General features: G+C 35.2%; 1 protein-coding gene across 5 annotated transcripts in view; it reads left to right on the plus strand.

Moving 5' to 3' along the window:
- The window catches only part of PPARGC1A (PPARG coactivator 1 alpha), a 297,516-nt gene extending 285,725 nt beyond the window's left edge, over positions 1 to 11,791 (plus strand). For all 5 annotated transcript variants that reach the window (XM_017509808.2, XM_017509811.2, XM_017509814.1 and 2 more), the window contains 3 exons: positions 1,929 to 2,050; positions 2,394 to 2,545; positions 7,902 to 11,791. In XM_017509808.2, coding sequence (XP_017365297.1) covers positions 1,929 to 2,050; positions 2,394 to 2,545; positions 7,902 to 8,005 — 378 coding nt within the window. In that variant the 3' untranslated portion in view covers positions 8,006 to 11,791. The remainder of the gene's footprint in view (positions 1 to 1,928; positions 2,051 to 2,393; positions 2,546 to 7,901) is intronic.
- The last annotated feature ends 1,003 nt before the right edge of the window (positions 11,792 to 12,794 follow it).

Raw genomic sequence — 12,794 nt, forward strand, 5'->3', positions numbered from 1 at the left:
AAAAAAAAAAAAAAAAAAAAAAGAAGAAGTTAATGGACATCATTGGATTCCTGTTTTCTTAGCAAAGACTATTCTAACAACAATGGCAGAATAGATTGGAGGAGAATAAACATATCCACAGTTTCAAGTTAAGAGATTGTTTGTTATACTAGTCCAGAAAGAGAAGCTGGAGGTTTGGCTTAGGACAAATGGAATAAAGCAAATAGACTAGAGAGAGATTTAGGAGATACAAATCAATAGGACTTGATGAAGGATTAGATATGTGAAGACAGCCAAGAGAAAGGAGTAAAGGGAGGTACTTAAGTTTCTGTCCTAAATAACTGGCTAGATGGTGTTCATTTTACTGTTACAAGAACATTGGGAAAGAACCAAATGGGGAGAGGGAAAGGCTGGAGGGTTGGGCTTTGGTAAGGTGGGTGTAGTTTGAGTTTCCTCAGGCACAACCAACCTGAGATGTCAAGTAGATAGTTGATTATTTGCACCTAAGGCTCAGATGAACTTACTTTCCTAATAAAATATAGAGGCAGGAATGTTACATATGGTAGAATAAGCCCACACATTAGTAATCTTATCATCTAGGAAGATATAGGGTCTGTGAATGGTGTAGTTACATTTCACAAATGCTTGTTGGATGCCTACTCCTTTCCAGATTCTTTGCCAAATACCAGACATATGAAAAGGAAAACCATTCAGTAAATAAGATAGAGCATCTTTTTGTTTTCAGCTTGAATTACTCTTTTCATCATCCAAGACCAGGGACTCTCAGTACATCCAAAGAAAACTCTTGGGCAAGCTAAGTCTGTACCTCAGTCCTCTGTTTCTAGTCTTTGCTTCAACCTAACTTAAATCTCTGAAACCTTAAAATCGTTTTATCCTTGTTTGTCCTTAGTATATATACAAACCAGTTGGTGAGCACGTTCTTTGTATTAACTCTTTATGTTCTTAAAACTTTGAGAGACACCATAACTTTGGCCTTGTCTTCATGGAACGAGAGTTAAAGGATTGCCTCTTACACTAAGAATGCATTGCTGTTCTTTAAAAAAAGAATTTATCCTCAGGCTGTAAAATATTATTCCTATATTTTGTAGGTTATAAATTGCTGATGACTTTCAGATTATGATGATATTGACTCCACTTGTGAAAATTAGGCCACACCCCTCTAGTCTGTTCCTAAAATAAGACTAGATTTATTGGCAAAGTGAAATTTATAGCCTCTTTTATTTAGCTCTTATTCTTTGGAGACTCATGGCTTAAAATGGCCTACATTTAAGACTGTGTTTCTTAAATTATGGTCTTTGGACCACCTCCATCAAAATCGCTGGGATGTGCTTGTTAAAAATGAAGGTTGTAGAACCTTATCTTACATTTCTTTTAGTACAGCTGAGATAAAACCCAACAATTTACATCTTTAACCAGCACCCCAAGTAATTTTTATTTATAGTAGAGTTTAAGAGCCACTCTTTTTGAGGATGTCAGAATTTATTCATTTCATTATTATAAATTTGAGTTAATGAGAAATGTAATAGTTTGGTAAACAAGGTCAGTTTCATAACAATTTTGATTAATAATCAAGTCACAAATGTTCAAATATTTAATAGGTATTGTTCCATAATTTTTAAAAAGTGCCTTATACAGATTTCTTTTCTAATATGTCCAGTTTATCTGAGAGTAGAACAGAGACAGATAGGAAAGGTAGAAGAGAGTAGAGGTGAAGAGAAGAATGCATATGAGCGAGAAGAGGTTGATATTGAAATGGGAATTAACACAGTTCAAATGTAGCCGTTCCTTCAGTTGTAGTGTATGTTTTGCTCTAATTGCCATACTCAGTGGGGTTTATTATGCATGATTGTACACTTATGAATCCTTCTAGAGGGCTAGGTTCTTTCTCATCTTCAGAACTAGCAAAACCGTTTCCTTTCCCCCCATAGGAAGAACGCCGTGTGATTTATGTCGGTAAAATCAGACCTGACACAACACGGACAGAACTGAGGGACCGTTTTGAAGTTTTTGGTGAAATTGAGGAGTGCACAGTAAATCTACGGGATGATGGGTGAGAATCTTCAAGATTATTTCTTGTTTAGAAGCTGACGTATGTAAAAAATTATGGCCATAAGATTACTGGGATGGGAGTTGCCAATGTAAGTGCTTTGACAGATGACATGTTGAGTTCAGAACCTTATTTATTTTCTTTCATCCCTATTTATTAATCTTTCTAGTTGAGATTTCCTGTCCCAGAAATAAGTATTTAGCTGCTTGACAGGACAATCACACTGATAAATGGATGCAGTGGCTCAGACGTTGGCACCGGAGAAGTCTCACAAAGTGGAAAGGGTTACAGTCCCATATGCTAACACTTCTTAACCAGCTTTGAACTCTTCTTTTGTCCATTGCAGAGACAGCTATGGTTTCATTACCTACCGTTATACCTGTGATGCTTTTGCTGCTCTTGAAAATGGATACACTTTGCGCAGGTCGAACGAAACTGACTTCGAGCTGTACTTTTGTGGACGCAAGCAATTTTTCAAGTCTAACTATGCAGACCTAGGTATGGATTTTATTGTACATACAATGAGGAATCCATAATGTAGAGCTCAAGATGGGAGCAAACATAATCCGTAGGCACCTTGGGTTGAGCCATCACTTAATTTTACTAAAGGGAATGTTTGAATACTGATTTTTAAGAAAAATATATGAGACAGTTTCAGGAGAAAGGGGCCTAGGTTTTGGTAAGAAAGCACAGGTGTAAATTCTTTGTACCATCTACTCAGGTGCTGAAAATTGTGGTAGGTACATATGTGAATATTGTGTATTTCTATCTGTGTTCATGATTTCTGTGTGTTGTGTGTACGTGCAGCATTATATTTTTTGAATGCATGCATTGTGTGTATCTGTGTGGATACTGTATGTCTGTGTGTGTTTTGTATGAATATTAAACATGTATGTGTGTGGTATTGTGCTTTGTGTGTGCATACGTTGTGCAGATGTGTGCAGATATCATGTGTGTATGTGTGTGGGCATTGTGTCTACATGTGTTTATGATTTGTGTTTGTGTGTGTGTGTGTGTGTGTGTGTGTGTGTGTGTGTTTGTAACCTGTTTTTGCTTTCTAGGCTTACCCTGAATCCTTTCACAAACCATAGCATTGCCATCATTGTTTTATGGAACAGAATATGCAAAAGTCCCATATTTTTTTCTTATTATTTCACGGACTACTTAGAAATATCATTTTCTATGTACTACAGCTAGACAGAAGAAAATTAAATTTCATATACTAAATCACACTATGTTTTCTTTAAAACAAAAGAAAAAAAAACACCTGTTATTTTGAGTGCTTCCATATGCCAGACACTGTGCCAGGAGCGTTGTAAGCATTTTCCATTTAATTGCTAGACCTCTCCTAGGAGCTGTATATTATTATTATCATCCCCATTTTACAGACAAGGAAACTGAAGCATACAAAGTATTTATTTTTCCTGTTATGAAAGATGATAGACTCAAAGGGTAAAATGTGGAAAATTAAAAAATAAAATAAAATCACATATCTACCTGTCACCCACGAATGACCACTATTACCAACGAAGTGATTTGCCTTCCAGTATTTTGTCTCAGAATGTCTAATTTCTTACCATTGAAGTTATATATAAATATATATATTTATATATATGAACTTCCAAATTCTGCTTTTCTCAATTTATATATAAATTCATGTCCTGCTGTGATTTACAAGATTAAAAATAATTTATTAACATGCTTTAATGGTTGCACCATATTTTGCTGAGTGAATAGTACCATTATATTTAGTCATTACATTATAGATAAACATTTATCTAATTTTTAATTTTTCAATAGTATAAATAATGTGATAATGGACATCTTAATTTCATTTCCAATTTTAATTTTGTTGCTTTGCATGTCATTCCCTATCTCATATGTGCATTGTAAGCCTTTAAATTCTTTGAGGAAGGAAAGTGGCAAATGCCTTGTACATATGACATAATTATTTCAAATTCATTTGTAATATTAATCATAAAATTAATACATAAATCTAGTCCTCAGCATTATTAGATGTCTATTTGCACTTCTCTGGGTTGGTATAAAGAAATAAATATTGAATACCAAATACAGGGATTTTTTTCTTCTGTCCAACGAAGAATGTCTTCCTAGAGTAATTGATACAGGTGATGTGCATTGTTCAGAGGGAATATGCTATAATTCATTCCACAAGCTAGATAGATAGTGGGAAGTAGGGGAGAGGCAGCTGACTGTTAGAAAGATAGAGGGCTAGGGATGAAAATATAGAACGTAGCAAGTCATTTGTTCAAATGTTAGCTGATAAAAACAGTCAAGACAGATTGAAGTCTTGAGCTGATTTGACTTATTTTCCTCGGTGATGAAGGCCAGAATGTTTCTAGTCTCTCAAAACATCTAGAGTTTAAAACAAGCTACCTAGAGGGGCCTTTAGATCACGATTCATCACTGGTAGAGGGAGGATTGGATGGTATTTCCAAATTGACTGGAGTCTCCATGAAATATTTCTAAGAAGAATGCTTCCTCTCTCGTTATCTCCCTGCCTAGCCAGCAGCAATAGAAACTTTGCCATTGCTAAGCTCGCTCTGTGTTTTCTGAAAAGTATGTTTGATGTGCATTGTAGTAGCATGGATTTTTCCAATTCCCTCAAGCTCTACAGTGGCACAAAGGTAGTTTTCTTTTTTCTGGGCTCCAGCACTATATAGTCCAAAGAGGCCAGGCTTTGGAATCATGCAGACCTGAGATTGAAATCTGGCTTAACACTGCCATTGGGCAAACAATTCAACACCTTCAGTTCTGCTTCTTTATTTGTGAAATACTATATACTGTTATTTTGAAGATTAAATAAATGGTTGTGATGCTATTAGCATGGTGTCTGGCATAACATAGGTGCTTAATAAATAGTGGCTAGGATTATAATTTAAAATGATGGGGATGAGAAGTTAGAAGTGTAAAGTCGTTTTAAAATGGAAAAATCAACTCTAGGAATCAGCTTTGAAACTCAGAAAAGTTCTCATGTGTCTTGTCTTTGTTCCCTAAAGAATTTAAATATTCTTATGCTCACCATATTTAGTGTTCATGCATGCTTCAGGGCATGGGAGCTGTCCTGACTGGGAGCTTACACGTATGTCACAACAGTAAAGTAAAAATGATGTGACACAGATTAATTTTGCCAAGGCAGGAAAGTAACCTATCATTTTAGTTAGATTTAACCAATTTTTTTCCTGTTTACTTGCTTTCCCAAATTAAGTCAGCTTATATGCATTCTATTTCTTTACTATTGAAACTAGATAATGGTGACTACAATATTGTTAGAGCAAAACATAGCAATTTCAGCTACTATTTATGACCCAGTTTTATAAATGAGAGTGAGAGATTAAAATGACTTAATCAAGGTTAAAACACTGAAGCCAAGATTTAAGTTCTTTGATCTGTAGTCTGTGTGTCTTTCTATTTACTGTCTTATAAGCAAATGGACCTTTCTAAAGACCTCTATGAAAAAAAATGTCAGAGGGGAAAAACGAAGAGAAATTAAAGTAGGACTACAGTATCCAAACAGAATAATGGGTCAGTATTATGAATGTAATAGTTTTGATTAGAAATTAATGATGTTATATAACTTACACATATAAAAAAAGAAATGACACATACATTATAAATTATTTATTAACTCAAATGAATTTATTGTATTATAAAATATTCTTGATTATATATATAACTTTATGTATTCCTTTTCCATTCATTGATAAATCATTCCCACATCCCAATATAAATATTTTCAACCATGTTTTTAATAATATTTTGGTGCTTAAGATTAGTATATTCCTTTAACAAATATTAATTTGAGTACCTCTTTTGTGCCAACAGTTTTCCAGGTGCTGGGACTATAAGTGTGATGTTATTTGTTTCAACTAATACAGTATTATTATTCATAACAATTTATTTTGAAAAATTAGAGTGGCTTTTTGAGTTATTCCTATAACATTTTTATTCTACCTTACCGTATTCCAATATCCTTTCATTAGCAGAAGAGAAAGTGGCAGAATAGATGTTATTGCCTCAGAAATTAAATATAACCACATTCCATCTCGTGCAACCAAATATTTTTTGGTTGTTTTCTGAGTAACAATGTGCCTATATAAATGGGTACATATGTGAATACTATAGTTCACAGTGAAGAAACTCTTGAGAACTACTATTTCACAATTTTTTAAATATTTGCTAATCAAAATACAGAAACACTGAATATTGCAAAGTTAGGAAATTTAAAGTATTCTCAAAGTGTTCCTCAAGGAAAAATATGTATATATTTTCTTGATGGTTCCAGGCTGACTTTTATCACAGACTCCATCATTAGAGGAATCTTTCCTCTTGATCTACAATGTGAGTGGAATTCTGATTTCAGACTAATCTCTAGCAATGAGCTAGACATTTTTTTTTCATCTCTACAAAAAAGATTTTGATTTGAACAGCAGTTGTTTGTGAGGCCTTAGCAATACAAGAAAACCATTCATTAGCCTATGAAGAGAAGCGTTGAAGGCAGTGTAATTTAAGAATTGACTATTTAAGATGTTATTGAGGAAAGATTGGCCAGTTTTGTCCTTTTTTTTTTTTATGATTAAGATTGTAATTGTTCTTGTTGCTCTTACCTTAAAAAACTTCCTGGAAAAAAGTCAGTAAAGACAAAAGATGATGAGAATGAAAGGAAAACATAAGTAAAGACATTTTCTTGTCTTTAAATCTAAGCATGCAAAGGTAGATTGAAGCTTGGGAAAGGGGATGATCAGGCTAGGGAGCCTGGGGTATTGCAATCTTGTCAGCAAAACAACTTTTTAGATCAACGATTATGCCTCTGTAGTATCTAGTATTACACCCTTCTATTACTTTGACCATTTCTGTTTTGTAACTTACTCTGGGAAAAGCATGGGAGTGCTTATACTTGGTAGAATTGCTAGTTTTCCAGAATGGTTTTGTTTTTCTTCAAATAAATGTTTTCAAAAAGAATTAATATATTTACAAGAGGCTTTTTATTATGGTTCTAAGCCACCCTTTCTTATTTCCAAGAGCAGTGAAATATCTGACTCTTTCGTAGAATTCAGTGAAGACAAAGTAGGAATATTTAACATAATTTTACTTTGCATTCAATATTCCTAAAACATATCTGTTTTGTTAAGGTCTATTTGATGTAGCATGTGAAACTTTGTCCAAAAGCTGACTTGGACTAGCTTAAGAGTCCAAGAAGGGCGTGGCTTTATTTATACCTGCACTTTATTTCCTCTCTCCAAATTTACTCTCCTGGGATGTGAAGCATTTCTCTTGACCTTCCAGCCTGAGGAGAATTTGCACCAATATTTCTGGGATGCCCAGAGGTACAGAAGTAGAGGACCACATCATATGACCCCTCCTGCCTCAAAGAGAAGCAGCAGGTTGTAGTTTAGGGGAAGTTCTCATGACTCTTTCTCTGATACTCAACTGGCTTTTATGCTCAATTAAATGAATCCCATTGAATAGGAAATTAGTTCCAGCTTATACTCTCACGTCTACATCTAAGTTATTGAGGAACCATGGGCAAGTCATCTGACATGATGTTGGGAAGGGGAGGGTGGTTATCTGCCAGAGATGTATTAACATTTGCTCTGCCAAACTCCCAGGAGTGTTTAAGCCTAAAATAAGTCAACAGGTGAGTATTTTTGAAAGCTCAGTACTCCCCATCCTCTTCCTATATACCCATTCATATCCAGTAAAATCTGGACATTGTTTTTTAAAGTATATTGATTGGATAAGTTGTTATCAAATCTGGTCATCTTGAATTGGAATGATTGAGTTAAAGGCCATAAGCAAAGTGTGTGTCTAAACTGGCTTGCATTTCTTTCAGATTCAAACTCAGATGACTTTGACCCTGCTTCCACCAAGAGCAAGTATGACTCTCTGGATTTTGATAGTTTACTGAAGGAAGCTCAGAGAAGCTTGCGCAGGTAACATGTTCCCTAGCTGAGGATGACACAGGGATGGTGAATACCTCATGGGACAGCGCGTCCTTCCCTAACAGACTATTGCAAGTCATACATAGGAATTTCTCCTACTTTACACTCTCTGTACAAAAACAAAACAAAACAACAACAATACAACAAGAACAAGAACAACAACAACAACAACAACGACAATGGTTTACATGAACACAGCTGCTGAAGAGGCAAGAGACAGAATGATATCCAGTAAGCACATGTTTATTCATGGGTGTCAGCTTTGCTTTTCCTGGAGTCTCTTGGTAATGGAGTGTGCGTGTGCACATGTACGTGTGTGTGTGTATGTATGTGTGTGGTGTGTGCACTTGGTTTAGGGGAAGTGTGTGTGGGTACATGTGAGGACTGGGGGCACCTGACCAGAATGTGCAAGGGCAAACCATTTCAAATGGCAGCAGTTCCATGAAGACACACTTAAAACCTAGAACTTCAAAATGTTCATATTCTATTCTAAAGGAAAAAAATGTATAAATATATATAAATTAAAAAGGAAAGAAAACTAATCAACCAACCAACCAACCAGACCAACCACAAACCGCCCTAAAATGACAGCCGCTGATGTCTGGGCATCAGCCTTTGTACTCTGTTTTTTTAAAGAAAGTGCAGAATCAACTTGAAGCAAGCTTCCTCTCATAACGTAATGATTATATGACAATCCTGAAGAAACCACAGGTTCCATAGAACTAATATCCTGTCTCTCTCTCTCTCTTTTTTTTTTCTTTTTCCTTTTGCCATGGAATCTGGGTGGGAGAGGATACTGCGGGCACCAGAATGCTAAAGTTTCCTAACATTTTGAAGTTTCTGTAGTTCGTCCTTTATCCTGACACCCATGTAAATGTCCAAAATGTTGATCTTCCACTGCAAATTTCAAAAGCCTTGTCAATGGTCAAGCGTGCAGCTTGTTCAGTGGTTCTTTCTGAGGAGCGGACACCGGGTTACATTACTAATGAGAGTTAGGTAGAACTCTCTGAGATGTGTTCAGATAGTGTAATTGCTACATTCTCTGATGTAGTTAAGTATTTACAAATGTTAAATGGAGTATTTTTATTTTATGTATATACTATACAACAATGTTCTTTTTTTGTTACAGCTATGCACTGTAAATGCAGCCTTCTTTTCAAAACTGCTAAATTTTTCTTAATCAAGACTATTCAAATGTAATTATGAGGTGAAGCAATTATTGTACACTAACATATTTAGAAGCTGAACTTACTGCTTATATATATTTGATTGTAAAAACAAAAAGACAGTGTGTGTGTCTGTTGAGTACAACAAGAGCAAAACGATGCTTTCCGCACATCCATCCCTTAGGTGAGCTTCGATCTAAGCATCTTGTCAAAAAATATCCCAGTCCCCTAAAGGTATTAACCACTTCTGCGATATTTTTCCACATTTTCTTGTCGCTTGTTTTTCTTTGAAGTTTTATACACTGGATTTGTTAGGGGAATGAAATTTTCTCATCTAAAATTTTTCTAGAAGATATCATGATTTTATGTAAAGTCTCTCAATGGGTAACCATTAAGAAATGTTTTTATTTTCTCTATCAACAGTAGTTTTGAAACTAGAAGTCAAAAATCTTTTTAAAATGCTGTTTTGTTTTAATTTTTGTGATTTTAATTTGATACAAAATGCTGAGGTAATAATTATAGTATGATTTTTACAATAATTAATGTGTGTCTGAAGCCTATCTTTGAAGCCAGTATTTCTTTCCCTTGGCAGAGTATGATGATGGTATTTATCTGTATTTTTTACAGTTATGCATCCTGTATAAATACTGATATTTCATTCCTTTGTTTACTAAAGAGACATATTTATCAGTTGCAGATAGCCTATTTATTATAAATTATGAGATGATGAAAATAGTAAAGCCAGTGGAAATTTTCTACCTAGGATGCATGACAATTGTCAGGTTGGAGTGTAAGTGCTTTATTTGGGAAATTCAGCTTTTGCAGAAGCAGTGTTTCTACTTGCACTAGCATGGCCTCTGACGTGACCATGATGTTGTTCTTGATGACATTGCTTCTGCTAAATTCAATAAAAACTTCAGAAAAACCTCCATTTGAGCATCAGGATTTCATCTGAGTGTGGAGTCCCTGGAATGGAATTCAGTGACGTTTGGAGTGTGTATTCAAGTTTCTAAATTGAGATTCGATTACTGTTTGGCTGACATGACTTTTCTGGAAGACATGATACACCTACTACTTAATTGTTCTTTTCCTTTTTCTCACCCAACACGATCTTATAAGATGGATTTCACCCCCAGGCCAATGCAGCTAATTTTGATAGCTGCATTCATTTATCACCAGCATATTGTGTTCTGAGTGAATCCACTGTTTGTCCTGTCGGATGCTTGCTTGATTTTTTGGCTTCTTATTTCTAAGTAGATAGAAAGCAATAAAAATACTATGAAATAAAAACTTGTTCACAGGTTCTGCGTTACAACAGTAACACATCTTTAATCCGCCTAATTCTTGTTGTTCTGTAGGTTAAATGCAGGTATTTTAACTCTGTGTGAACGCCAAACTAAAGTTTACAGTCTTTCTTTCTGAATTTTGAGTATCTTCTGTTGTAGAATAATAATAAAAAGACTATTAAGAGCAATAAATTATTTTTAAGAAATCGATATTTAGTAAATCCTATTATGTGTTCAAGGACCAGATGTGTTCTCTATTTTGCCTTTAAATTTTTGTGATCCAATTTTAAATACATTCTCCTTTTTGCCCTGGGTTGTTGACATGAGTGGAATACTTGGTTTCTTTTCTTATCAAAAGACAACACTACAGATATCATATTGAGGATTAATTTATCCCCCCTCTGGCCTGACAAATATTGTTACCATGAAGTTAGTTTTCCTCAATGGACTTCAAATTGCATCTGAAATTAGTGGAGCTTTTGTATCTTCTGCAGACACTGTGGGTAGCCCATCAAAATGTAAGCTGTGCTCCTCTCGTTTTTATTTTTATTTTTTGGGGAGAGAATATTTCAAATGAACACGTGTACCCCATCATCACTGGAGGCAAATTGCAGCACAGATCTGTAGGATTTTTAGATGACCGCGGGCCATTGCCTTCATGCTGTGGTAAGTACCACATCTACAATTTTGGTAACCGAACTGGTGCTTTAGTAATGTGGGTTTTTTTTCTTTTTTTAAAGAGATGTAGCAGAATAATTCTTCCAGTGCAACAAAATCAATTTTTGCTAAATGACTCCGAGAACAACGGTTTTGGGCTGTCAACATTCAAAGCAGCAGAGAGGGAACTTTGCACTATTGGGGTATGATGTTTGGGTCAGTTGAAAAAAGGAAATCTTTTCATGCCTTTAGATGTGAGCTTCCAGTAGGTAATGATTATGTGTCCTTTCTTGATGGCTGTAATGAGAACTTCAATCACTGTAGTCTAAGACCTGATCTATAGATGACCTAGAATAGCCATGTACTATAATGTGATGATTCTAAATTTGTACCTATGTGACAGACATTTTCAATAATGTGAACTGCTGATTTGATGGAGCTACTTTAAGATTTGTAGGTGAAAGTGTAATACTGTTGGTTGAACTATGCTGAAGAGGGAAAGTGAGCGATTAGTTGAGCCCTTGCCGGGCCTTTTTTCCACCTGCCAATTCTACATGTATTGTTGTGGTTTTATTCATTGTATGAAAATTCCTGTGATTTTTTTTTTTAAAAAATGTGCAGTACACATCAGCCTCACTGAGCTAATAAAGGGAAACGAATGTTTCAAATCTACTTCTGCTTTTCTTATTTATCGTAACCAAACTCCTGGCATGTTTCTCAGATCAGTACCCATTACTCGCTTATTATTATTCTATTTCTTCTCTGGCTTTCTCTCCCTTTCTCCCTGCTTTTCCATATTCATGGATGCATTTAAACTCTAAGGTAATGTGCACCTTCTGTATCTTGTCTTTTTTTAAACGGCAAAGGCAGACGTGGTGATTTCTATAACGAACATTCAGAGGTGAAAAGTGACATGGGATTTTATCAAATGGATTAGCTCTATTTTTGTACTTAACCCTGAGAAGTGTGTATTTTTAAGTAAAAGCTCTTTCCCCTAGGGAAAAACACACTGAATATTCAGCATAGAAAGCAATTTTGTTGTAGATGGACTGAATATTTTTTGAAGACTTGTAACAGGATGCAGTTCCCCATCGTATGGAAGTCATCAGATTAGTTAAATATGGGATGAGCTGATAGCTGAAGACACATTGTGCTGTCAGGATGTCCATTGTGCCTGGTAGATGACGGTGGTCCTAATGACAGAGAATGCCCTTGCCCAATTTCAGATGATTGTTCTCATTCCCAACCATTTGCATCATAAGACTCAACACAAACAACAGTGGGGAAAGGTGGCTAAATATATCCCAGCATTTCCATCTCCTAGAGAGAAGAAAGTGTTTGTAAATACTGGAAATGTGATAAGAGCTATAAGAAGTGTATTGAAATCTACTAAATGACATAAGAAACGCCACCCATGGATTGTTTATACTAGCATAAAATTCATCAATTATTTTTTCAGAATGAAAATAAAAACTTATCTTTATCACCCAAATGTTGCATTTATCTGAAATCGGATACGAAGCACCCCTGAGTTTCAATGGATAAGTCTCAGTTTCTAACTTTTCTATTGATGCTTAAGTTGCATAAGACGTTTTTAATCTTCTAGTTGGAACCAGCAAGGACATTAGAACTTATCCCTAAATGGTTAACTTTTTTACCCTAACAAATCTTTTGA

The sequence above is a fragment of the Cebus imitator genome, unplaced genomic scaffold (genome assembly GCF_001604975.1).
Source record: "Cebus imitator isolate Cc_AM_T3 unplaced genomic scaffold, Cebus_imitator-1.0 Scaffold422, whole genome shotgun sequence".
Lineage (NCBI taxonomy): Eukaryota > Metazoa > Chordata > Mammalia > Primates > Cebidae > Cebus > Cebus imitator.